Source organism: Stegodyphus dumicola, chromosome X1 (genome assembly GCF_044657685.1).
Source record: "Stegodyphus dumicola isolate Sdum_Otavi_A_Nest chromosome X1, ASM4465768v1".
Classification (NCBI taxonomy): Eukaryota; Metazoa; Arthropoda; class Arachnida; order Araneae; family Eresidae; genus Stegodyphus; species Stegodyphus dumicola.
The window spans coordinates 62950646-62977382 of record NC_140780.1 but is presented as its reverse complement, the minus strand read 5'-3'; the positions used below and the strand labels follow the sequence as shown (position 1 = coordinate 62977382).

Sequence of the window (26737 nt, the reverse complement as noted above, 5' to 3'; positions counted from 1 at the left end):
AGTAATTTACTATATAAAGTTAGCAATGTAACATGCAACTAGAAAAGAACAAATTTCAAATTATTTAATAATAATGGTAGTTAAACCTTGATATAATTTTTATAGTTAGATTTGTAATTTTTTTCTTTTGCTAGAAGTGATGAAATTAATCAGTTATTTATGCTTCATCAATTAGTTTTTGTGAAAAAAAAAAAAAAAAAAAAAAAGACGCACAAAGAAGGAGTTATCCAAATGGGAAGAAAATCAGTAGAAGTGATGTACATGTACAGAAAAAAAAATTATTACAGTTTGACAAAAATTGGATGATGTATTGAAGTGACAGCTTCACAAAATGAAAAAGTCAGTAACGCATTTGTCCACCTCTAGCCCTTATGCAAGCAGTTATTCAGCTTGGCATCGATTGATAGAGGTGGCAGATGTCCTCCTGAGGGATATCGTGCCAAATTCTGTCCAACTGGCACATTAGATCATCAATATCCCGAGCTAGTTGGGGGGGGGCCTGCCCATAATGCTCCAAACATGCTCAATAGGAGAGAGATTCGGCAACTTTGCTGGCCAAGGTAATGTTCTGCAAGCAGTAGAAACATGTGCAGTGGAGGGGCAGGCATTATCTTGCTGAAATGTAAGCCCAGGGTGGCGTGACATTAAGGGCAACACAACAGGCCTTAAAACTTCGTCGATGTGCCGCTGTGCTGTCAGGTTGTGACGAATGACAACCAAAAGGGTCCTACTATGAAATGAAATGGCACCCCAGACCATCACTCCTGGTTGTCGGTCTGTCTGCCAAAAGACAGTCAGGTTGGTATCACACCGCAGTCCGGGGCGTCTCCAGACTCGCTTTAGCTGGTCATCGAGGCTCAGTTCAAAGCGAGACTCATCACTGAAGACTATTCTACTCCAGTCAGTGACATTCCAGTGCGGCGCCGTGACCTCAGCCCCCTTTCTGTGAGCCATCTATGAATATTCCTTGTGGTCACTGAAGCACTAGTTGCACGTACAATCGATGATAATGATGCATTTGGGGCTGTGAGAGATGATTGCTCGGTCTTCATGTTCTGTTTTTTTCGATTGGCCTACCACTTCCTTTTTGATACTGTGTGCAGCCGTGGTTGACCCATTCCTGCCAACATCGTCTAATAGTGGCATCGCTCCTGCTCAAATGTCGAGCTATTCGCCGATAAGACCAACCGGCTTCTTTGAGCCCAACTACACGACCTCTCTCAAATTCTGACATCTGCGCATATCGTTTGCGCACCTGTATGCAAGGCCAGAGTACGCGGAATGAAATTCGTGAAGAATTTGTGACCTAGAATTGTAATTTCTCCTCTTAAATATCCTGCCAGTTTGCTCAGGTCAGATGTGCTGTAGCGACAACCGTTTGTTTCTTGCAGCCAAAATGTAAAATTTTGCATTGTCTGTCGAAACTTGTATGCATATCAATATGTGTCCAATTTGCTTTATATCTTCGTGGTGCGTGGGTTTTTTTGGTCCAAGAGTGTATTTTTTAATTGACTTTATAGCGAACCAAACTTTTGGTCCCTGGAAGTTTATAACAGCAGGCTTTGATTGCACATGAGATAAAAAGAAAATTGTTTTAGGAACATAATTGAAAAGTTTATGTATAGTTTTCTTAAAGTGCAAAATGGCTTGATCTCTTTGTACCAATGAATTTTTTACACAGTTGTCTCCTAAATCACTGCACTTAGATGTGGATTTTTATATTTTGTTCTGGTAGCAAGGTACTTGCTTGAAAGTAGACTTTTAACTTTAGAGTATACTGTGCTTACATTACATTGCTAAAAGTACTGTGTTCATTGTATCTTTCCTGTAGTTCTACATAATCTCTTATAAATTCTTGTCACTTTTATGACAGTCTACAATGGGTGTGATGGAATAAATATGCACAAGTTTGGTTTTTCTTTTGACTTTATTTCTGGCAACTAAGGAACACATGCAAAATTTGAACAATTTTCCATTCATAGTTTACTTATAACTCTATACGTTAATTAAAAAATAAATCTGTGATTGAACAACCCTATATTCTACTATTATAATTGTATGGGGTATCTTTAAAGCCTCAGAATGATTTAGAAAATCAAATACAGTAACTTTGTATAAAAGAGAAATGGCTTTTGTTTTGTTTTGTGTGTGTATGTATGTGTGTGAGGGGTATTTTCTTTTTCTTATTTTATATTTCCCTTTGTATGTCATTTGTTATCCCTACATGTTTATAGCTTATGAAAGCTTACATACTTATAGCCTATGAAAAGTGTTTTACTTTATTGGTCACTATACTTGCAGTCTGCTATAAGGTGAAAGAGATATGAACAGATGTTATCATGAGCACAACTGAAAATTTCATTACCTGTTCTTCTTTGATCAGTTACAGTCTTTTAATATTGTGCCTCCTCCTCAAAATAAGACAAATCTATGGAAGAAGAATCACCCAAATGTCAATGAAAAAAAGAAAAAGAAATCATTTCACTAACCAAAGCAATGGATCCATTTTTTCCAAGTAAAATAGCTACAAACAGGAAGTCAGTATAACCTAATGCTGTGGTCAGTAAACTATTAAGAGCCATTCGCTGGTAGCTTTGAATATTTCATGTGCTATTGTTTGTTACTTTTAAGGTCAAAACTTATGTTTTCAGAGCTGCATTGTGGGGTAGGCCCTGAGTGAAACAGAAATGATAGAATTGTGGTCGTTTTTTCATTGAAATGTGTAGCTTCAACTTCAGGTGTTTTTCATGATCTACTGTTTTTGTTGAGAAGTATTCATTGTAGTTCATTGTAGTTCAGACATCACATCGAGTAAAAGGTATTGTTTTACCCTCCTTAAGTGAATCTTTACCAATATGAAATTATTTAAAAACAAATATAGCCCTGCCTGTTGCAAGTGGATAGGCTTCTTAGACATTGGTGGTTAGACTCAGGTTTGAAATCTGACAAATGGGATAATTGTATTACTGCTTTCATAATTTTCCCTATGTATAATGTGAGTATAAAAAGTAATAAAAATCATCTACAAAGGCAGGTCGTCCTCACATACTTTGATGTATTTGATTAAACAAATAGAAATACAAAACCACAGATAAATATGTTGAGAATTGAATTTGAATGGGAATCTTAAAAGGTTGATTTTGTGAGGAGCTCCATTTCTTCACAGAGTAAATGCAGGAATGAACTTTCCCCATAATTTTTCTCAGTTTTTGGAGAAATGTGAATGCCATGTCTTTCATTAGTTAAGTTTATACAATTTCACATTATTTTTATTGCAAATAAATCATTAACAAATAATTTAAGTGCACATTTATGTATGTTTTAGAAGAAGTCAGTGTTAAAAATCTGTTTTGTATTTTTATTACACATCTTACAGGTTGTAATATTAAAAAAAATAATACATCAAATTACAAAAGTGATTTAAATAGTTATGTAACTTATCAAATGATCTAAAAAGTCATCACGTATATCAAATGACCTAGTATAGCCAAAGCTTTTCCTGCTTTGGGTGGTCCCTGAGTTTTCTGTCATTCTAAAGACTCATCATGACTGCTACAAAATATGAACATAATATACTGAGATGTAAAACATTGTTTTTGAAGTAAATGTTTAACCCTCTAAAATGTCATTTTTCTTGCTTTTAGCAAAATTGTCAGTGATATCAAAATTTATTCTCACCTGCTGTTCAGTACACATTGGATTTCATAAATGCAAGGTCTCATTTGTAGTTGATAAGCAATTTATTATGTACTTAGAAAAACTCCTCGTACAGCCAGTGATAATTATGACAGTTGAGGGAAATTCACAGTATTCAGTATTTGAGAAATTGTATTGATTCCATTGGAATTGATTTCTAGAGACTGTATTTTAAAATAAATTGTAGCTTTAAAGAAATTCTCCATTGACTTTTATGCTTTGTTTTCCATAGCAGCAATGGGGATAAAAGTCTGACATCTTTTTCCCAACAACAGAAATAAAATTCTGATGGGAGAAATGGATTATTACAGTCCAAAAAAGCACAAGAAGGAAAACACAGCAATCAAAATGCTGGCATCTGCTTTTTTTCTTCATCAATTAAATGTTCTATGGTAATTAATATTTTTGAATAAGCCTTTCCCATCACTTATGTGCATTTATCAGTGTATTTCAACGAGTTTCAGACATTGGCCAGCAACTGAAATTAAAATATCCTTGCAGTAGGACGAAAAATACAAATGTGAGCAAACATTTCCCAAAAAGGTAACACAATTCACAACAACAGAAGCTATATGCATATGCACCAAGTTCAGTGAATGATTTTTACATACAGCAAACTCTGCTTTTGCATTAATTTCTCGTATGTATTTATGAATGAAGTATGTTGACCATACATCATAGCACTGTATGCTTATCATCTACAAAGCTGAATATCAGCTGTGTTATTAGTTTCTATGAAATCATAGCTGAAGCATTATTATTGGCAGTTTTAGTTTTGTTTCAATGGAAACAATATATAATCATACAGCCCTAACTTTTCTTCCATGAATCATAATGATGTGTTGACTTCATTAATCCTTATGAGAAATATTAAGAAGGGTGCCGAACATGAAAGAGAAAATTTAATACATCATAGAAAGCATTTTCTTATTTTAATTATTTACTATTTTCCCCCTACCTTTTCTTCAAAAACTTGCATGATTTAATTCATTCTCAATACTACATATGAAAAGTGATATATCAGTAGAGGAGCAGTAAAATATACTGTAAATCTCACTTATTTGAGCATCTTTAATGTTTAAAACAGAACACACTTAGTGAAAAAAGAACATAACTTAAAATTATTATATTTTAAGTATGGGTAATGAAACCCATGTGCTGTCTTTATAGATTCAAGTACTATATTTTCTCCAAAATAAGACCTGTTTGGAAAATGAGCTCTAGTTTTGTCAGAATGCTTGTATTATAATTCTTACCCAAAAAGTAAGCCCCATTTACAATCATAAGCCAGATGGATACCAGTCTTACTACCAAATTACCAGATGGAGGGAAGACACAAGTGCTTGTAATTACTCAGAATATTCATAATTCAATGTGTTGTGTTATAATGGATGTACTTAATGTATTGGTGGGGAATAAAGAAATGTTTCTGAAATGTTGTGCCTACAAATTTTCAGTGCGTTTGTGTGGTTCATCATTGTTAACAATTTCTGTTATCACTCTTGTCCTATAAGTCTTCAGTTAAAATTAGGTTTTATAGTAGATTTTAAATTTATATTTTTATTCCTAAATAAGATAAGTGCACACATGAGCTATTCCGCCGAGTACAAAAAAAATCTTTGTAGGACTTCTGTGGCAAGAAAATTACAGCTTTCTATTAAGATAAGTGGGATGTCTTTATACAATAAAAAGAAGAGAGCTGTGTTGTTAGATATGAGAGAGTAAGGTACTGTCTATAAATCTACTTAAGGCCAATGGTTCTATAGGAAATGGAGTTACAAGAAATTTCATACCAGATTCCAGGGTTTGGAGCATTATGATGATGTTTCAGAAGATGATAATTTTGTTTTCTTAAGTATATGAATAAATGTAGATTCTTCTACATGAATATATGAATAAATATAGAACAGGGGTCGGAAACCTGTGGCTCACGAGCCATAGGCGGCTCTTTGGATGTGAAGCTACAGCTCTTTAGTTCCATATGCAAATATTATATATTTTATCAAAAAAAAAATTAAAAATTGTTCTGAATCGATTAACGAGGATTAGGCACCGATTCTGAAATTTTGTAAATTGTAATTTTGACTCTTCCGATTCAAAAGGTTGCCGACCCCTGATATAGAATGTTCAAAATGAATAAATGCCTTAATTGCAGTATATAAGAAAATAAGACATCCTCTCAAAATATACCCAAATGCAGTGGTCTCAAACTCAGATTGCATGCGGGCAGCATGCATGACATGAAATCAAATGGCTTGTTCCATGCACGACCTGAAAGCAGCTGGGGGCAGTTTTTTTTTAAAGAAAATTTGAAATAACTAACTAAATTTTGACTTGACTTCAAATTTCACATAACAAATATTTATCAGAACATATATTAACAATAACTGTAATGCAAAGGGAAAAAATTCAAACTTTTCATAGTTTTCTCTGTACAACAAAATTCTGTAGGTTACATTTCATAATTCAAATGTACTGGCAGCTAATATTTGAATATCTGGACTGACATTCATTTCCACTAATTCTAATATATTGACTTAACCATTAAATAACTTACTAACTGAAAATAAACAAATTATGAAAATGTGCCAGATTTTCCAAGGAAACTTCCTCAGTAGGAAAGAACTTGAGGATATATAATGACAACCACTATTCTCTTTCTTTTATGTATTAAAATTTTTATCAAAATGTGCTGAAAAAATACATCATATTGTATATAAATAATTGTACATTCCTCTATTTTTTACTGCAGCTTGACACTCAATGACATTTTGAGTTTGATATCGGGCAACAGGGCCCTTTTATTAGACTTTTTAATTTCAACAGTTAAAAAACTGGGCTAAACTTTGGAATATGATAACAGGTAGTTTGGGACATTTTGGTAAGGCAATAAAGGTTACTAGCTAGGACTTAAGCAGTGTACATGGATATAGTCAAGAGTGTGCACAATGCCATTTTTGTGCAATTCTGGGATGTTTTTTAAAGTGAAAATAGGTCGACGTGCACATAAATAATACCGTGTATGTGCAATTCGTAAAAACGCGGCAAGCAGTGGGCGATTCTGCACTTTGTCCCAATTTCGCACCTAATCTTCGTCATGATTAAGCACTTTTGTTCCATAAAAGCATAATTCGGCTAGCAGATTGTTGGAAAAAAATGTTGGAAATGTTGACTAAAAAAAAAAAAAACATGCCTTTACTTCGTGAAAACAAAATGGTGTTCAAACAAATACTAGCAGGTTGCTGTAGTGGGGTTGGTCGCCAAATTTTCGCAAAAAAATCGCCAAATTACCATAATCCAAAGATTAACCAAAAACTGTTCACTTATAAACATACTCCCAAACAAAGTGATTATTCTTATAGCAAAAATTTGTAACTGGGTATATTTATCTTTTGACAAGTGCAAATAAAGGTTAATCATATCTGTATCTTCAAATCTTTGAATAAGATTTATATCATACTATAAATTAATTAGTTAATAATTATGTAATTAGTGTAATTAATCAGTAATGAAAATAATCGGTCTTCAAATCATTACATTCCTTAAATCTGACTTCAAATTCTTGTTGTGGCATTGCTAATTTTCTTGTGTATTCTTGAGATTTTTCATTTAGAATAATAGGGCAGGATTTAAGACAGAAAATGGCAAAATATTTTTATTTTGGTTGTGTTTCCCATATTTGCAATTTATCTTGAAAAGCTGTAATAGAGTTATACATGTCAGTGATAAGTTTATCCTTTCCATGCAGCTCTTTATTGAGAATATTTAAATGATTGATTAAATCAACAACAAATGCTAAATCTGTTATCCCTATATCATTATGTAGCTCATTGATGGTTCTGTTTTTTTTTTTTTTTTTTTTTTTTTTTTTTTTTTTTTTTTTTGTGTGTGTGTGTCATGATAATTTTGATTATATATTTTAAATAAAAAAATCATTTTAATACAATACCTCAACATAATCACCTCACCTCCTTATAATAAATCATTTCGTTGTACTCACATTCAGTTTCTTCAAGGACTAAACAAATTCTCAATGATTTGAAAGTCATCCACAGATAGAATTTACTGTTTTAATTGCTGTTTCCTTAATACCGTCTATTTGCAAACTTTTTGCACAGAGTGCTTCAACATGAATAATGCAATGGGTGGGGCAAAATCAATTATGAAAAATTTTTTCGTTCACTTTATTTATTACCTTTACCATTACTTTTGTTTTTTTACAAATCATAGCAGTTTCACAATCACTTGAAAATCCAACCATTTTATCCCAATTTAATTTATATTTATCTATTAGAATTTTTATTTCAGAAAAAAACTCTGTACAACATTTTTTCCTTTCTACAGAATTGTTTCTTGTAATCTCACAGCTATTTCAGATTTATGCAAAATACCTCATACAAAAAGAGCAAGCTGTTCTGTTTATGTAATGTCAGGGCTGTCATCCACTGCTGTTGAGAAGGTTGCAAAATCTCTAATTTTTTCTTTTAATTGACATCATAAATAACTAATGATTTCATTAATATGTTCCGCTAATGTGTCGGCTGACAAACTGATATTTTTTAATACTTGTTTGCCAGGACAAAGAAGTTCTACAGATTTCATCAAATAATTTTTAACAAATTTGCAGCCACTAAGTAGCTCTTTTTGCAGTGATGTTCGTGAAAGCAAAATCTATATGAACTGTTGCTTTGCAGGATTTATTTGCTTCTGTAAAACATGTTCTGGGAAACTGGATTTTAAAAGGTGTAACTTTTCTTCCCTCAGTTTTTTTCCAACATTTCAAATTTTTCTTTGATTCTTTCGTAGTAGTGGCATGAGTTGTATTCTTTTTGAACTTATATTCCTGTATTACAAATAAAGCATACAATTTTATTGGGCACAATACCATAAAAGTACTTAATTTCCCATTAATCTTGAAACACATATCCTTCTTCTGTGACTTTCCAAATCTTTTACCTTCTGTTAAAGACATTGCTTGCAGTTTAATCTCTTAATAAAAATCAGAATTATGATGTTTCTTACAACCTTAATTCAACAAGATGAATTTTCAATGCTGAAACATTTTTCAGTATTTCAACTGTATAAAGTAGGTCTAACAAGTTCAAATAACAGGCTTTACAAGCTATATGTTAATTTTTCTCCATCTATTATGCAATATGAATTGTGTAGTTGTACATCCAGCTTACCAACTGCCTCAAAGAAAGTAAAAGTAGCAACTGCTTAGAAGGAAAAATATGAACATGCTGTAATGTAAAACAGGGTTCATATGGTCCTTAAGAGTCCTTAAAAGTCCTTAGATTTTTGGGAATCAATTTTTGGTCCTTAAAAGTCCTTAATTTTGGCCAAAATCAACAGAAGGTCCTTAATTTTAATCATCTGAAATTTCTGTTTGTTTTTACAACTGTCATTTTGAGTGTGAATTAGCATTTTGAGGAATATTTTTGGTGATTCATTGGCATATATATGGTTATCTTTTGAATGGGTTCATGAGTTATAATTTGTTTCTATTTCTAATGTAAATGATGGGATACTCGAGTTTCTAAGCAAGAAGTGAAACATAAGGATTTCGAAATTCATTTTTTTCTAGTAAAGAGCTCTTAAACAACTTTTTGCTTTTGGGGATGTGAATTCTTTTATTAAACGGTTCTAAATTTGGCGACTTTTCAACATTTTGGCCATTTTAAGATTAGTTTCTATAGAAACTTTTTAATTCCAAAATCTGAGAATTTTTTGACGATTTTTTTTAAAACATTGTAACATTGATAAATTTTATTAAAATATTGGTAATATATTGAAATTATATTTAAAAAATAACATTAAAATAAAACATTTTTTATTTTTTGCTGTAATATTTTTAAAGTTTTATTTTGGCAACTTTACAATATTTTAAATCTGAAAAATAAACAAGGTATAATGCTATAATGCACAATTTACGAAACAGCTCTTAGCAAAAGCAAAATTAGCTATGTAATTAATTAAAAATGTCTTGTTTTTAATTTTTTATAGTAAGTTTTTCCTATGTAATTGTCTCAGAGTATTCAAATTCTCAGAATGTGCATCAGTTTTCTCTATAAAATTAATTTTATACTTTTTACCTCCTTCTTTTTTCCAAAATATTTCTGGGTTTTTTGCTGTTACAGAATGGGTAGGGATAATCTTTCTTTAGGATTTTAGACATTACAGCTTGGAAAGTTTAGAAGGATTTGAAGGCAAGATTTATAGACCCACGATTTTAGAAGATTCAAGAAATATGTGACAAAGTGAAAAATGTGTCCATGGTATCAACATGTAATGGATGTATTTTACAGAAATTTTGCAATGAATTTCTTAATTTTTGAAGAACATCTGGAAGAACAATGAAAACATAATATTTGAATGTATGACTTCTGATACTAGAATCTTAACATGTTTATCTTCTCTTTATTTTCTAGAGAGAAGAATTTTCTAGACAGAAGCATGGAAAATATCAAAAATACTTCTGATGTTATCACACGGGCAGGCATTATAGAAAGGGCTTTTTTTATTAATAAAGAAATTGGAAACTTACAATTTAAAAGATTCATCTAATATTTCTTAATGCATCATACACATAAGTTTTGCCATTTCTAGATTTTGTTGTTCAATGTGTCGCTAAATTCTTGAAATTCTGCCACATCAGCTCTGTAACTGGCCTTTACTTTATATATTTCATATTGCTTCTGAATGTTCATATTACTAAAGAAATAAAATTAGCCTTTTTTTCTGTACATTCTAAATGCATTTAGTGTTTTTTAGAATAACAGATCCTTAATGAAATCCAAAAATTCTAAAATGAAAAGGAAACGTGTTAAAGAAAGAAGCTGAGTACGTAAAGGAAATTATTCTTCAAAGATATGTGCAGTTATTATTATGTAAATTACCCAATTGTTTATGATTTCAACCTTTACTATAATTTCTCATTTCTATTTCCTCATATGATAGAGTTATTGAGCCAGATTAAATGACAATTAAATTGTATAATCTTTGACCACTAGTCCACATTATTAGTTTGAATTTTACTGTTCTTGTTTAATTATGTCACTGTGAGCTGTAATTGATTTTGTTAGCATCATCAGAACATGCCTTTATGTTCTAAGTTCTTTTTAAATAAGAGGCTTGTTTAAACCTTTGTCTAACATTGTAGTTAATTTCAGACATAGCGATAATATGTTTCACGTCTATCGGGGGTTTTGGACTATTTAACTTTTACCAGATCAGTTAAACCCTAAGAGGTACATTATAGAGAGTTTGACAAGTTAGGAGATGAAGCACGCAGAAACTAGTGAGAGCATTGGTTTGCATATTGAGACAAATCTCTAATTGTTAGAAAAGATGCTTAAAAGAGAAGGAAATCGATATAAACGTTCAAATATGACCAACTATCATAAGTGTAAAATATTTAATGCTACTTGATAAATTGCATAGTTTATTTTACTCTCAAACTTAACAATTATGTTAATTCATGTTTAGTAATAATGCATACTACTTAGGGATCTATTTTATTTTTAGGATGGTATTACAAAAGTGAAATTCAGGCATAGATAATATCTTCGATTTAATTTATTCAGTTTCCGTTTGCGCATAGGTCCTTAATTTTTTTCCTTAATGGTCCTTAAAAGTACTTAATTTCCATGTGCAGAAATACGAACCCTGTAAAAGTTTTACCATTTGTTGGCTGGTACTTAAATTCATTGCTTGTACCGATGACCCAAGCCTGATCATATGGACTGGCATGCAAGCATACAAAGTCGTTAATTTTTTCATTTAACTGACATTGGAAATTATTCATTATATTTCGTCTTCTTTCAGTAGCAATCACATATATAAATACAATAGATGTGTTTCTAATGTTGTTTATATTTTAAATTGTCATTTCCTGAAAAGTGATGATTAATGTCCATTTTCCCATTTAGCATCTTTTACAGATCTGTCAATGTGCTTTTATATATGCATTACATATATACTTTTGTCCTTGTTCCAGTGTTAGTTTCAAACTTGAGTTGGAATATATTGACACCTGAAATGTTTTTGAGTGCCCTTAATAAGCACTATATTGCAATCCACTGCCCAATAAATTTACATTTTATCAGAATCTTTAAGCACTGTATTGAATCAAATACATGAACTGAAATATATTGTCAGACATCATAAAATTGCTTCAGGTTCTGCCAGTTTATGACCACTGCCCTGATGCATCTTTATGAACAAAAACTAGTATGATACCTTGTCTGATTTTGGAAAATTATGGTAATTAAAAATTAAGTATTAAATGCATTTCTTTTTCAATAGCTGATTTGCTAGTGTTCGTTCCTTTGCATATGCCTAAAGGTGACTATTCAAAGACCTGAATTAAATGTGCAGAGAATAGATGGAAAATGCAGCAAATAGAATAAATAGGAAATGATTTTGAGAGTGTTTTGATGGATGTAAATATGTAGCAGATTAAAGCTGATTGTAAAAGGGGGTGGTATGGGAGAAAGACAATACATCTTTGCTCCAACATCTTGGCCTATAATGGGATCCTCTAAGATGGAATAATGAAATAAATTTTTAAGATATGCTTGAACTTTACGAGCTTTTATTTTATTGTTTTATGAATTTGAATTGTAATATCATTAAATTGCAAAGATCAGTTGTTTGTGTCCCCTTGACCCAAGTCCAGGTTCACACTGGAGAGTGATTCATGTCATCAGCTGATCAGGAGGGAACAATGCACCAGATACAACCAATCTAACATTGAGGAAAGACACAGTTACAGAGGTGGTGAAATAATGGCTTGGGCTGAGATCTCTTTCTGTGGTCACTATGACCTGCATATGTTGCATGAATGAACTGACCGTTGTGAGATATCAAGACATGATTCTTGATTAATATGTCCGCCTACATGCCACTGCTATTGGTCGTGGATTTCTTCTGATGGATATCAATGCACAACGACACCGAGATCAGGCTGCTGAAGAATATCTTGATAGTTACGGAATGGAGCGGATGGAATGGCCAGCTCAATCCCCAGACCTGAATCCAATAGAGCATCTTTGGGACTACCCTGGGAGATAGGTTGCGGCTTTAAGGCCTCCTCCAAGGTTGCTGGTTGAGCTTGAGCAAGGATTATTCTGTGTCTGGTTGTTGCTTCCCATTTCACTGAGCAACAATTTAATTGATAGCATGGAACGTCATTGCTGCCAATGTATTACAGCTAGGGGTGGACACATTCCTTATTAGAACCCATTTTTCCTAAAAAAACTGATATAAGATTGGTTTTTCTCTGCAACTTTTTGTTGTAATTCATGTTTATATTGATCTTTAAAAACATTCTATACTGCATTAAAGAACTTTTCAAGGAACATGTCCTGTAAATTTCTTGTTTCTATGTTGCTTCATTCTCAAATTAGACACAAAAAACATGCTGTTCCTTAACTTTTGGAGGACAGTGTATTTAGCATATTGGAAATCTCCATTTGAGACGCTTATTAAATTCTTTTTGATTTGACGAGTTTTTGTAATTGTTTTGTATGAATATCTGGGAGGAAATTCAAAAAAATGTATTGGCATTTACTAAATAAAGAAGCAAATAACATTTTAAGAACAAACTAAAGCAGCTTTCAAACCTATTTATGTTATCAGCTATTTATTTATTTTCACTTCAGATAATGCTTTTCTTTGAAAACAGGTATCTTTACTGATTTTGAAAATCAGAATAGAAGACAGTCACATGCATTTCTGTATTTTTAGCTTTCTAAGTTGCACAACCTTTTAGATGTTTCTCGGAAGAGCTTAATTTCAGGAGGGTTTTTTTTACTAAATTTGTAAAAATAATTATTGTAGTCTCAGTAGTTATAAACTTTCATTCTTTAAGATAATATTTAGATCATTAAAGAAAGTAAGAAAACAAAATATTTTAAATAATTAGGTAATGTACACTTAATAATAAGTCTTATGACCAGGTAAATCCAGTCCTGTGACTCAGGAGGTTAATGATCTTGCAGCCTGTTCGAAGAGAGATGTTTTCCTCGAAATGGCTTAGCCATAATCTGACTTAATACTGTTAGCATTTTTTGCATGACTGAGTTATTAGTTTTTGTGTAAAATGGATAATTGGGTAAGTATGAATAACTTGTTTGCACTTCAAATAAATACAGAATCTGTGTTAATGGCCCATCTCTCCCCTCTTTTTTTTCTGGGGTGGGGTGGGGGAATAATGGAAGATAGATGGGTGGAATATACGGAAAGTATTTGTTGTAACTTTCATAAGACTTGTTTAAAAAATGTTTTGTGACAAAAATTACGACAAAAGAGCAATTAGAAATTCTTTTTCAAATAGAAAGAGTCTGTCAGTGCAGTTTAAGCTAATTTATGAAATAATATGAAGCATTAAGAATTAAATTTTACTGCTCTAAATAAATGATAGTGACAATTAAACTATTTAAATTTTTGACTATATGCACTTCAGCATGTGTACTAACAAATGCTTCTCTTCTGTTTCAGGTGCTTCAAGATATGCGAAAGCGCCTTGATGATCCAAATATTATTTCTGGCGATGTTGCTTTAAATATGTTAATTTCCTTTAGGGAAATTCAGGTTAGTTTCTCTTATCGTATTATATGCTTTGTTAATATACTTTTTACTTGTCCTTAAATTGCTTTGTGTCAGATACCAGACATGTGTATAACTTAACAGCAATTGTCATGATTATTTTTTTGAAGGGGCTAATTATACTTTAACTTTTTGACTACTAGTGAGAGATATACATTCCATTCACATTTTAAAAATTACTTCGAAACTGATTGTAATATGACAATTCTAGAACAGGAACATTTGTCCATATTTCATCTCTAGTCATCTAGGTGGCGCTGCATGTTTTCCCACCGAAAGTCATTATTTACTGAAGACATTTGCTCTGTGCATGTATGTTTGATAATGTTGATCTATTGTAAGTATTGTAATTTTTTTCAGTAATGTTGATTAAATATTGTAAATATATAAATAATCAAATTATTAAATAATAAATAATAATAATCAAATTTAATACAAAAGAAGTAATTTTTTTTAGCTCACTTGTATTATTCATTGGGATTCATTTTCCCCATATACACATAGATTTATTTAAATATTTATCCCTTATAGGTTCTCTTATATTTTCAGTTCAAAATGGTAAAATGATTTCTTACTCAAGAGGATTCAATATTAGAATCAGATTCTGAGGAAATTGGCTTTGAAGACACTGATGATCCTGATTTCAAATTACTGAAAAATGATTTGTCTTCCAAACACACCAAGCAATATGAAGAATAGGCACTTCATTAAAATGATGTATTGAATTAAAAAGTCAGGTTGTTGAACCTGAGAGAATTATCTTGGATATGCTGCCTGTGCCTGTACCTCATGTTATCTGAAATCGTATTAACCCTTTATTCATTCCTCAATTTTCAGTTCTAGAAGAAGAGACCTTGATGTTTTCTTAATGTATATTGCTCAGCAAATGAACTGGATGTTTTTGAAAAGTTATTTCCTTTAAACTTTTGGATCAAACTTCTCAAAGCAGTAATCAGTGTATTAAAAATTTGAAACACAAATACAAAAGCAGCAGTTGTAAAGTCAGGTCCTAGGAAGATATTGATAGTGTTAGGTAGCAGTTTAGTTGTGCTGCAGCCGTTTGCCAAACATTTTGGACTATTGGTCATAACTAATTTCTGGGTAATATACCAATTAAGAATGCTATGCCCCATGATTAGTTCCATTTAATATCATTTAAAATATATTACACTGATCTCAAAAAGCTTTCAAAATCATCCAAGATGTATTTTGTTGATGAAGTCTATAAATAAACTTTCTAAAATGCAAGAAGCTTGTTTGAATTAGCTGATGAAAGTATGACAAAATTCAAAATATGTTTGTCTCTAAAACAGTATAACAGTATATGCTCCTCCTTTCATACCTTGTCAAACAAGGTATGAAAGAGTTGTAGTGGTTAAATGTCAAGACAAGTTATACATATGACTTGTATCTATGTAGGAGAAAAGAAACATATCAAGCAGAAGGGACTTTAGAGGAGATAGTTGTAAAAAAGCTGTATCAACCATAGGTGACAACTGTAAGGTACTTCAGTTAGGTGTGACAGATCTTTCACAACTGTTCAGTTTTTTGGCACATTAGATTTCTTTGCTGTCTACAGTGTTATCATATGCCACAGATGTCTTTGAGGTTCCATACAAAACCAGAGAAATGAGGAGATGCTCAGTTTTTATCATTCTTTGGTAGAACTTGTGTGCCAAATAAATGGATTCAAAAGAAGTTATTGTCCTAATTGCCATAACTCCACTGTTTTGAAGGTATAACACATGATGAAGGGTCAAGATTTCAACTACCTAAAAGGGATAGAAGTTTATATTAAAATGATGAGTGAGGTATATCTGTCAAATAAAAAAAATTCATTTTATAGCTGGGACCAGAAATCTACTAAATGGTGAAGGAAAATATTTTCCCACATCCTGACCTTAATTGTAAATTCATGGATTTTATTTTAAGAGATCAAGCATAAAAAGATGAATTTAAATATTTCTTATTCATTGGCTGAAAATATGAGGATCCTAGGAAAAATCATCACCACTATTGACAGTGTGGCTGTGGTCATCTACTGAATTGCAAAATATCTTACAAATGCAAGGATAGTTTTCCACCAGTTGGAAAACCATGATGCTACTGTGCTCATTACTCACAAATGAACAACAATAAGAAGACAAATATAATTTGTCCAATGTGTAATGTTAGGGTATGCAATGAATGCTTTACTCCATACTATATTGTGTAAATTTAATTCTCTCATATAATATTCCAGATTACTGAATATGTCATTCACTATGAATGGGACATATTCATTTTGTGATTTGCTTAAAACTGAAAAATGTTTGCCAGCCGTTGGTTTAAAAACCACTGGGAAAAAACATTCCATACGATAAATTTGTCTTATTTAGAATCTGTGCTCATGATTCTCTTAAAAAACAATGTGAAAAACACTTAAGAAAATTCTATACAATAAGTTTGTGTCTGAAATCTATGCTCTTTGTTTGCGTAAAAAAATGGGGTGAAAAAAACACTTTTAAAAATTCATAGTAAAAGGGTTAAAGTGAGCTCAGTATATCATACATAATTCTTATAAAGCTAAGCCATTTCTGTACACTTGATGCATTAGTTGTATTCTTAAAAAAATATGGGTGTAATTTGTTTTGTCACTGTCACTTTTGCAATAGATTGTTTGACCAATGCTATGATCATTCAGTGCTGTCTGTGCTTGTTAGATTACTTATAAAGTTTTTCATACAATTATTATTTTGCCTGCTTCCTTGTTCTGTTAAAGGAACTATGTTACTATATCATTTCTGAGCTTTGCCTTTTTTCCCCTTCAATGAAAAAATCCATAGACCGACATTAATTTAAGAAAGTAATTTATTACATTTTTTGCCTTAACTTGCATTACAGATTATTAACTCTATTTTCATCATAACATCAGGCAGTCCTGATATATTAAAAAATTGTTGTTAGCTGATGAGGTGATCCAAAAGCTGAATTAGTAATTCATTATAAACTTCTGCTCATCTGTAAATCTTGTCATAATTGTTTTATCTGTAATTCTGTATATTTGGTTTTTATTTTTTTCCCCCAAGTGGAAAGCATAAAAGAGGAGGAATGCTTCAGGATGGAGAGCATGTTTCCTAATCTGTATCTTGTAAATTTGTATAAACCTTTCCATTTGTTACATGGCTGTTATCTTTACATCCAATTTAGTAGCTTGAGAAATTGTAATACCTCTGAAGTAGTAATTTGCATTCCTTCTTTTTAAAAACCATTGGGAAAAATCATTCCATACGATAAATTTGTCTTATGTAGAATCTGTGCTCATGATTCTCATAAAAACCTTATATGAAGTAAATTATTATATTCTTTATATGAAGTAAAAAGGTGGTATTGTAATCGCTAAAAAAATTCAGGTATCATATTTCAACGAAAATATCCATTATGAACGCTATTGAATGCAATTTAATGATGTTTTTGTGTGAAGTCTGTATTTAAGGACAGAATAAAGGACTCCTCAAATGGAATTATAAAACTGATTTAAAACGGATTTGGAAGAGATTTTTTTCATCGTGTCTGCACATACCTACATATGTATGTATGTATGTACCTCGTATAACTCAAAAATAAATTGCATCAGAATGTTAAAATTTTGTTTGTGGGTCTGCTATAACATGCGGATGTGCACCTCCCGTTTTGGTTGCAATTGGCCGCACCAAAAGTATATAAATATATGTATATATATATCCACTCTGTTATTAGCTCAGTGGGCTCAGTTTCTTTATTCTCATATTTTTGTAAATGTGCATTTTTTGCTTTAAAAATGATTGAATTGTGTTATCTTCCAATTAAGTTTTTATGCCTTTAGTTAACCTGTGTGTTTTAGTTGTATAATTATCAACAAGTTTTTTAATCAACAATTTAAAAGTTCAACAATTTAAAATTAAAATTTTAACATATTTGTTTACATTTGAAACTTAACAGAATAGTGGATTTATTCCCAATCTAGAGAAACTAAGCTTCGCAACAACAAAGCAATGTCTTCTTTTATTATTGCGAATTAAATTATGCTTAATCCATTCTGGAATTATCATTTAGCATAGTGTTCACAACAAATTAAATCAGTTTCTACACCTTCGGTATCTTTTTTTCAGTGAAAATGGATGGTTGTACTCAATGCAGCTGCACACAGAATGTTTCAAGAAAAGGGTTACATCATTTGGGATACAAATGTACTTCCGACCCAAATGAATTTGCAGAATAAGGAGTCAGACGTTTTTTCTTTCTGTAGTCATTTGAAGCTGTGATTTTGAAGTGAACTTCAAAACCATTTGTAAATCTCATTTGCTTTAGCTGAAATGCAGTTGATCTATTCTGTTTAGTAGTAAATATGGCTCCCTCCAAACAAAACAAACTTAGTGCTGGTTTCAAATGCAGTCATTCAGTTTGCGAAAGGAAATAGGAATAGTGCTGCATCAAGGATGTTTGATATTTGTAGTGAAAGACAAATGATATCACAGTAATTATGCCATTTAATGATTTGCAGAAAAGGTTAATAAAATGGCCTATCCTAAAAGAGTGTTGCCAGCTGGGTCCTAGAAAATTACCAAAATCACTAGTAACAAAATTTAGATACATATAGAAATCAAATTTTTTTTTTTTTATGCTCATCTTTTCCTTATTTTTAAACCTGTCATCTTAATAGCCAACATCTAACCCACACCCATAAATTTCAATATCATTTTTCAAAGTGTGCGTAATATGCCAAAATATACAGTAGATCTAATGACTAGTAAAAATAGCAGTTTTTTCAAGTCGTACATTGGTTTGTCTCCATCTGTTTAGCTTACCAACTAGTAACTGACTACAGGAAAGTATAAATAGCGACTCATTACGAAAAAATGCACACACAAATGTTCTACCAGCTGTTGGCTGGCGAATAAGTTTATTGATTCTACAGCCATCCCACCTTAGCCCAGTTATGTGGCCTGACATGCAAGCATATGAAGTTTATATAATTTTATCATTTAACTGAAGTCATTAATCTGCTCATTCTGTTTCTTTTTCATTCAATACCAATCACGTATATATACACAATCCGTATGTTTCTAGTGTGTTTTATTTTCTAAATTGCCATTTCCTGTGCAGTGATTAATGTCCTTTCTGCCCCTTAGCTTCTTTTGTGGGTCTTTTCAGACCACTGTTTTATACATTACATATTACTTCTGGCTGTGTGCCAACGCTAGCTTCAAACTCAGTTGGAAAGTAATGATTGCCATATCTTTGCTAATGCTTTTCTATCTTCTAAATAATTACTATATTGCAATTCACTGCATAATGAATTTATACTATATCGAAATCAATAAGTGATGTATTAAAACAAATGTGTAACTGTAATATAATTGGCATGCTACATAAAACTGCTTAGGGTGCGGCTTGCAGCTGTATTCAGAATCAATAAACTGTATCTTAATTTTTAATTATAAGTCACTATTGATTAAACTACCTGTATCTGCTGCATAGTTTTGCTGATACTAGTAAGTACTGTTTTAACCATCGCAAAAGTTTCTTTTGTTGTCATTCTTGATTCCCAAGTCTGTTCAAAATTTCAACTCTTCTAGAAATTGCATATAGAATATTAGTATTGAAATGTTATTAAAAACTGCTCATTTATTCTGAATATCTGTGAATTGTGTGCAAAAACTGTTTTATTCAATTTACTACATGCTTATGAACATTTTACAAAATAGATTTTTTTTTTAATCTAAAGATACCCTATAAATGTTCGATTTTTGTATTTACAAAACCTGTCTACATCTAGTATGAACATTTCTTCCATTGAATTATGTACAGTATTTTGAGAAACTTCATAATGGAAAAGTAAATGTCTATGATTAAAAAAAAAAAGCAGATGCAAATGGTTTTTCGCAGTATTTAAAATATGTATTGATAATATACGCAGTTTTATAATCTGTTCAGTAATATTGTTGTTAGGTAATTATGGTATGTGATTTCAAACTAGGCAAAATAAAACTCAAGGTTAACTACTTCTTGAAAGAGCAAATATATTCATTCGCCTACTCAAAATACATTTGCTCCTTAAAGAAGAAACAGCCAGCCATATATTTATGTTAGTTTTATTGAATACTCTTCCTTAAAATGTGTAGTGCTTTTTTAATAAAACAAAGTCAGTCTGAAGTAGTATTTTGCCTAATTTTAAAGTAAAGATTAGTGATGTGTGTGATTTAGCCATTGACAAAATTGAATTTTCTAAAAATAATACATGTATTTCCCATTAAATTAAAAAGACAAGTAGAAAAGTTTATTTTGACAGAATAACTTTTGTGTTGTGTCAAAAACTTACTTGTAAGAGTTTTTACCATTTCAGCTAATACTTTTTAAGGAATTTAACTGATTATCTATTGTTTTTCAGGATTATGATTCAATGGTCAAACTGGTAGATGATTTAATGACTATTCCAAATTTAAAATTTACTTTTACTTGGCCTATTCAACATCTGTATGCATTTGCTTTAAACAGGTTTGTTTAATTTACATTTTCTAATAATGATTTTTGTTTACTTTCAGTTAATTTTCTTTATTTTTTTTTTAGTTTAAGTTTGTGTAACCTAAAAAATGAGTAAATAAAATTGATGTTATATTAATATGATAAACATGTAAACTATGATATAAACATATATTATTTTTTTTTTGCATTTGTTTTTCAGTTGGTTAGGTTAAAACATTTCTGTCAGTTTGATTGTTTCAGGCGCTGTACAGGGCATGTAAAATTCCAGTTAGCCTACAGAAATCAACATTTTTCATAATGGAGTGAAATTTGAGAAGACTATTAATATAGATAGATGTATTACTCAATTCTATGTAGCAGATGGACAGTAAAGTCATGAAGAAAACATATTCACATTGTAGTTTAAAGGGCAAATTAAATAATGCTGTTTTGCATTGGTTAACCAGTTAAAACAGTTATTTGATGCAGTCAATGTGATTTCCACTCTCTAAATTATGAACTGTTGGCTATGTCTTTCCATGGAGGTGATGAGATTATCAATAATTTTTTTATGAATAAACTGGCTTGCTTTTAAAATGTGCAGTCTAAGATCTTTATCCAAATTAGTGCAATTATTTATAACGGTATCTCCTCAGAACCAGAGTCCTGTCAGATATTGCTCAGTGGCACATACAGACTGCTTTTGCAAAGCTGTAGAGAAAACATTTTAACATCCATTTGCATTATTGCTTTACCAAGTGTCATTCTCCCTGACACAATAAATTCAAATTGAAAATTCTGTTGAAATTTAAAAGTCTTCAAATTCATTTTTCTGTGAAAATACTATAAAACTGTGCCAATTTTTTCCCAAAAATACCTAAAAAATTTCACTGTCCTTTAAAATCTTTGTTTGAATATAATCATAATCAATATTTTGCAGTCCTTATCTTGAAAGTTTTCCATAAATATTGATGTTGCCAATATAAAAACCAAAATTTTCTTTTACAGATTTATGAAATTTGAATTAATTTTTTTAAATAATCCACATTTTCTTAATTGTAAAGCAATGCAAAATGGAATTTAAATTTTAATACATAGTAAGTAAAAAAATTCAGTACAATAGAAATATACATTTTGAGGGAAATTTAGCAAATCCTCTACAATGCAAATCAGCATGACAACTTGCTGATGGCTGTGGGATGGTCAAATAAAATTACACATAGAAGCTTTTATTCCTTAACAGAGGTAACTGGCTTCCAGTATTGTATAATTATCAAAGTTTACATTTATAACTTATGGCCATAAAAATTTCAAACTAGTTTAATTAATATGGAAAAAATATACAAAAATTAAAGATACATTAAATTTTACACTGCCCTACAGTAATAATATGGATCTTGTAATTTTGAGAATATAAAATAAGAAAATAAATTTCGTAATTATATCTGTTTAGAGAAGGCTTTTAAAACTTTTCAATTGTAAAAATTTGAAACACATCCTTAGCATTACAAAATTGCAAAAAATTTCAAAATGTTATAATATAATTAAATTTTCATTTGAAACATCATAGGAAATAATATACTATATTACAGAATTTTCTAACTGACTTTTGTACAAACTGGGATACCCCACAGCTTTCTCCTAGTACACACATATCCAACTATTTGGGCAGTTACTTGGAAAGGCCTCCTTTCCTTTTATATAAGGTAACTGGCCTTATAAAAGTCAAACTGCATTATAACACTCTATTTATAAAAAAATTAACCACTCCATTATATTAAAAAAATATTATATACAAAAAACATAAAAGTGGGAGCTTTCAAAGTTTATCTGACGATCTGTAAATTTTAAAATCAGTTAATTCCATACTACTTACACTATTAATTCAGTTTTTTGAATAACTCATATTTTCATATGTTATTACACTAATCTGTACCAAAGTGTTTAATACTATCTACAATAATACTCAAAAACACCATTTGTTCTACACTAATTTTTCAAAATTATTTCATTCACTTAAAAATTCTTATCGACAATTCAAAGTTTTCAACATAAATTCAGATATATAATTACCTACCTTAATATCCTTCCCTAAATATAATTTAAATTGCTTAAAATTTGTTATTTAATTTGCTCACACATACTTATGAAAAAATAATGAACAAGAATCTCGCATTTTCGCAAAACAGCACAGTCAAATTGCAGAAATTTTTAATTTTCTGTTGCACATACTTGAAGCAAAGCACAGATCAATGATCTTGAAGTAACTGTAATGCTAAATCTCCTTAAGTGGTAATTCAGTGATGATTTATAGCATTTCCCTGCCCCTAAATACAGATTCAAAAAGAATATACACATTACAAAGTGTTATTTGTCTAAACTATCGATCACTGTGCCACAGCTCGGCTATTAGCGAAACGAATACATAGTCTAGTTTATATTAATATATAGCCACTAGATGTCAGTTGTCTTCTGTTTTGCATGGTAACTGTCACATGTTTGCAAAAAGTGATTACAATGCAAAGGCGTTTCAAGTTTAGGTACCAAAGTGATCCTCTGAATGAGTGGAACATTCATAGATGGTATTGACAGTTTGTAAATACAGGATGTGTATGTAAATGAAAGAGTTCTGGCCGTCCTCGTGTTTCCGACAAAAATGTTGCACGAATTCAAACTGCTTTCCAACGTAGTCCTTCAAAATCAACTCGCCGTGCCATTCGGGAGTTACAACTGCCTACAACAACAATTTGGCATGTTTTGAGACATCAGTGGGTTATGAAGCCATACAAGTTACATTTGTTACAGGCTCTGCATCTTGACAAACGCAAACGTGTGGCATTTTGTAATGAGATTATTGATAACACTTATGCACAACGCATCGTGTTCAGTGATGAAGCAACTTTTCATGTTAGTGGTCATGTAAACAAACACAACATTCGAATTTGGGGCCTACAGAACCCACATATAGCCATTGAACATGTACGAGATTCCTCAAAATCAATGTGTTTCGTGCGATATCCAATTATCTGTTTATGGCCCATTCTTCTTTGAGAAAAAAAGGTTAACGGTCAGCAGTATCTCGCTATGTTACAAAACTGGTTGTTTCCAAGGCTGCACGTAGACAACTTCATTTTTCAACAAGATGGGGCAAGCACTCATTAATGTTGCCAAGTGCATGATTTTCTGAATGAAACGCTACCGAACCAGTGGATTGGCCGTTGACCTCCACGGTCAGTGGATTTGACACCCTGTGACTTCTTCCTGTGGGGTTTCATTAAATACAGCCTTTATGTACCACCACTCCCACAGAACCTGCAAGAGAAGAAGAACCGTATCTGTACTGTCATAATATCAGGACATGCTTGCCCGACTATGTGAGGAATTTGAGTATCGGTGTGCTATTGTTCGTGTTGCTGATGGAGGACATATTGAACATCTGTAACATCTGTAATCTGAACTTGAGAGGTTCGTACATATGTGTGTAAAGTTTCATATTCATATGTCATACAGTTTAATAAATATATGCATTCGAAATACGCATATTCTTTTTGAAACACGCTGTACTATAGCGATGGCCAAAGCAAAATCAGTATTCCTTTTCACTAGGCATTCATTCGAATTTCTGGATTTATCTGCAATTGATTTTTTGAGACAGTTGCAAAACACCACAGCAGAAGGATAATGGTTATTTCATAGACACTGAATGACATTTGACGATTCACTTTTTTCACATTGCCTTTGAATTTATCACAAAACGATGATTTGAAGAGCTGGATAAATTTTCCATTGAGGTCTCAGGCTGCAGGAAACTATCCTATTGGACTAATTGACATAATAAAATTAAGGAAAACACCGGAGCAGTGTTGATGAGTACTTAGATCCAGATTGAAGAATTCTGATTGCGTAGTATGCTAATATGTTGATTTCGTAATATCTAAAGAACTTGGCAGTAGAGGCGGTTTTAATTCCATTTTTATTTTCCAGTTGACGTTTGTGGCCACAATCACTTGGCACCCTAGTCGTGCTTTTTCACAGAATATTTACATTTTTGATATTATTGCAATAGCAAACAAGACAGCAAAATTACATCCTAATGGGGCAGAGAGCGAAGCTGAAAGTGCTTAGTTATGCACACGAAGAGAAAGGTTTTGGTTTGAGTCATCAGTTTCAGTTTCCAATTATTATGTCATCCCGTGTGTTGCGCAGGCTATGCAAAAAGGAATGATCTAGAAATGTCACAATTGGGAGAAGTTATTACGATTTTTAGAAGAAAGAGTTTATTAAAGTTTTACCATTAGTTTAAATTATAATTTTGATTCGCATATTTTTTTTAATCTTACATATATCTATATATATAGTTGCAAATTGTACTAAATAAGATCATTAAATGGGCAAATAGTCAAGTATTCAAATCCTTAAACTGTAAGGCTGTGTACAATTCTGATAAAAGAGGAAACTGGAACTTGATTGACAAATCTATCTTGAGAGCTGTTTAATCTTGGTCTTGATCAGAGACATGCGACAAATTTCTTGGCGTGATAGTCTTAGTGCTCAGAATACTTATGTTCTATGAATTTAGAGCTCAATACAAAATTTCTTTGCTGAAACATTATCAAAATTATTGCCATCTGTGCAGGTATGTAAAGAAAGGGTATGAAGCAGCATAAACGTTCTTTAAAATTAAGTGCATCTTTTAAGCATGATCTGTGATGTATATTTCGACTCGGTTTAGTCGTTCCCGAAGCTCAGCACACTCTAAGACAAAACTCGACGATGCGCTAACTCACGATACACTAAAGACTCTCTCGATGCATTCGATGACCAACTCTGCGTTAGACTTCGAGACACTCGCTCAATGACTGACTGTCAGATCGCTAGACGAGGCATTAACTGACTGCGGACCAGAAGGGTTTATATAGCTTTCGTCTTATGTTCATTCTGTGGGAACATTCTGCGCTAAACCGGTAAGAATTTGTTCCAAAAGGTTCTCCATCTGTGCATGGCATATCGCTAATTTTGTCGCCAAATGGGCAATTTCTCACCAAATGTGGCAGCCCCACCTTCCCTTGCCATTTTATGGCAACCCTAAACCTTCTTTGCGGGGAAGCTATCTCACTGCGTCTGTACATTTCGTAACAATGTGTATACATTTTATAACATCACTTCAGGGTCAATCTATTCCTTTTTTTGTCAACGTGTATTTATATCTAGTGACAAAAAAAGGTGGGAACAGCTATAGAATAACTGGGAGAAAGTGAACTACAAAAATGCAAGCAAATGCACACCATGCACAGGTTTCTCATTGATGAGTATTTTTTAATATTTTTATTTGATTTTGTGTAATTCCATCTTCACGCCTTTACTTTAACAAACAGCTAAAATTTCAGTTTTTTATTATTTTGTTTTTTTGTCTAACTTTCAAAATTTAAAAATTATGCTTTCAAGTTTTGATGCCAAGTGTAGTATACAAAAAGTGGGACTTTGCAAAATATACTTTAAAAGGGAGCAGTGAATCGAAAATGTTTGGGAAAATATGTATTGAGCTATGGCAAAGCACAAAAAGGTTTGAGGGAAGAGGTGCCTTCATGGAGGACTTTTTGAGGAAAACTGGATTGTACATATGTTGGCACATGAGAAAAATCATGAAAACTTTTCAACCTATTCACCAGGATATGAACCTGGGTTGAACTAATAGTATTCAGTTGTTCTTACTTCTTGCCTGCTTCTTGGACCCCCTATTTTATCTAAAGCAACTTGAATTGTGCTTACTGCAGCTGTAAACCTTAAGTTTTTTAAACTTTGCCTATAATAAATAAATAAATAAAATTTTTAATTTTTTTATTTATTTGTTTTAAATTTATCTACCAACTATTCTCCATTTCATCAACTATGTACTGAATACACAGGACTAGATAACTTATATGAAGTGTGCGTCTGCTGCATTACT

General features: G+C 31.7%; 1 protein-coding gene across 4 annotated transcripts in view; it reads left to right on the top strand.

Annotated features, from left to right (window-relative positions):
* The window catches only part of Ask1 (apoptotic signal-regulating kinase 1), a 259398-nt gene that overhangs the window by 72515 nt on the left and 160146 nt on the right, over nt 1-26737 (top strand). For all 4 annotated transcript variants that reach the window (XM_035377348.2, XM_085807445.1, XM_035377341.2 and 1 more), the window contains 2 exons: nt 14200-14292; nt 20717-20823. In XM_035377348.2, the coding sequence (XP_035233239.2) occupies nt 14200-14292; nt 20717-20823 (200 nt within the window). The remainder of the gene's footprint in view (nt 1-14199; nt 14293-20716; nt 20824-26737) is intronic.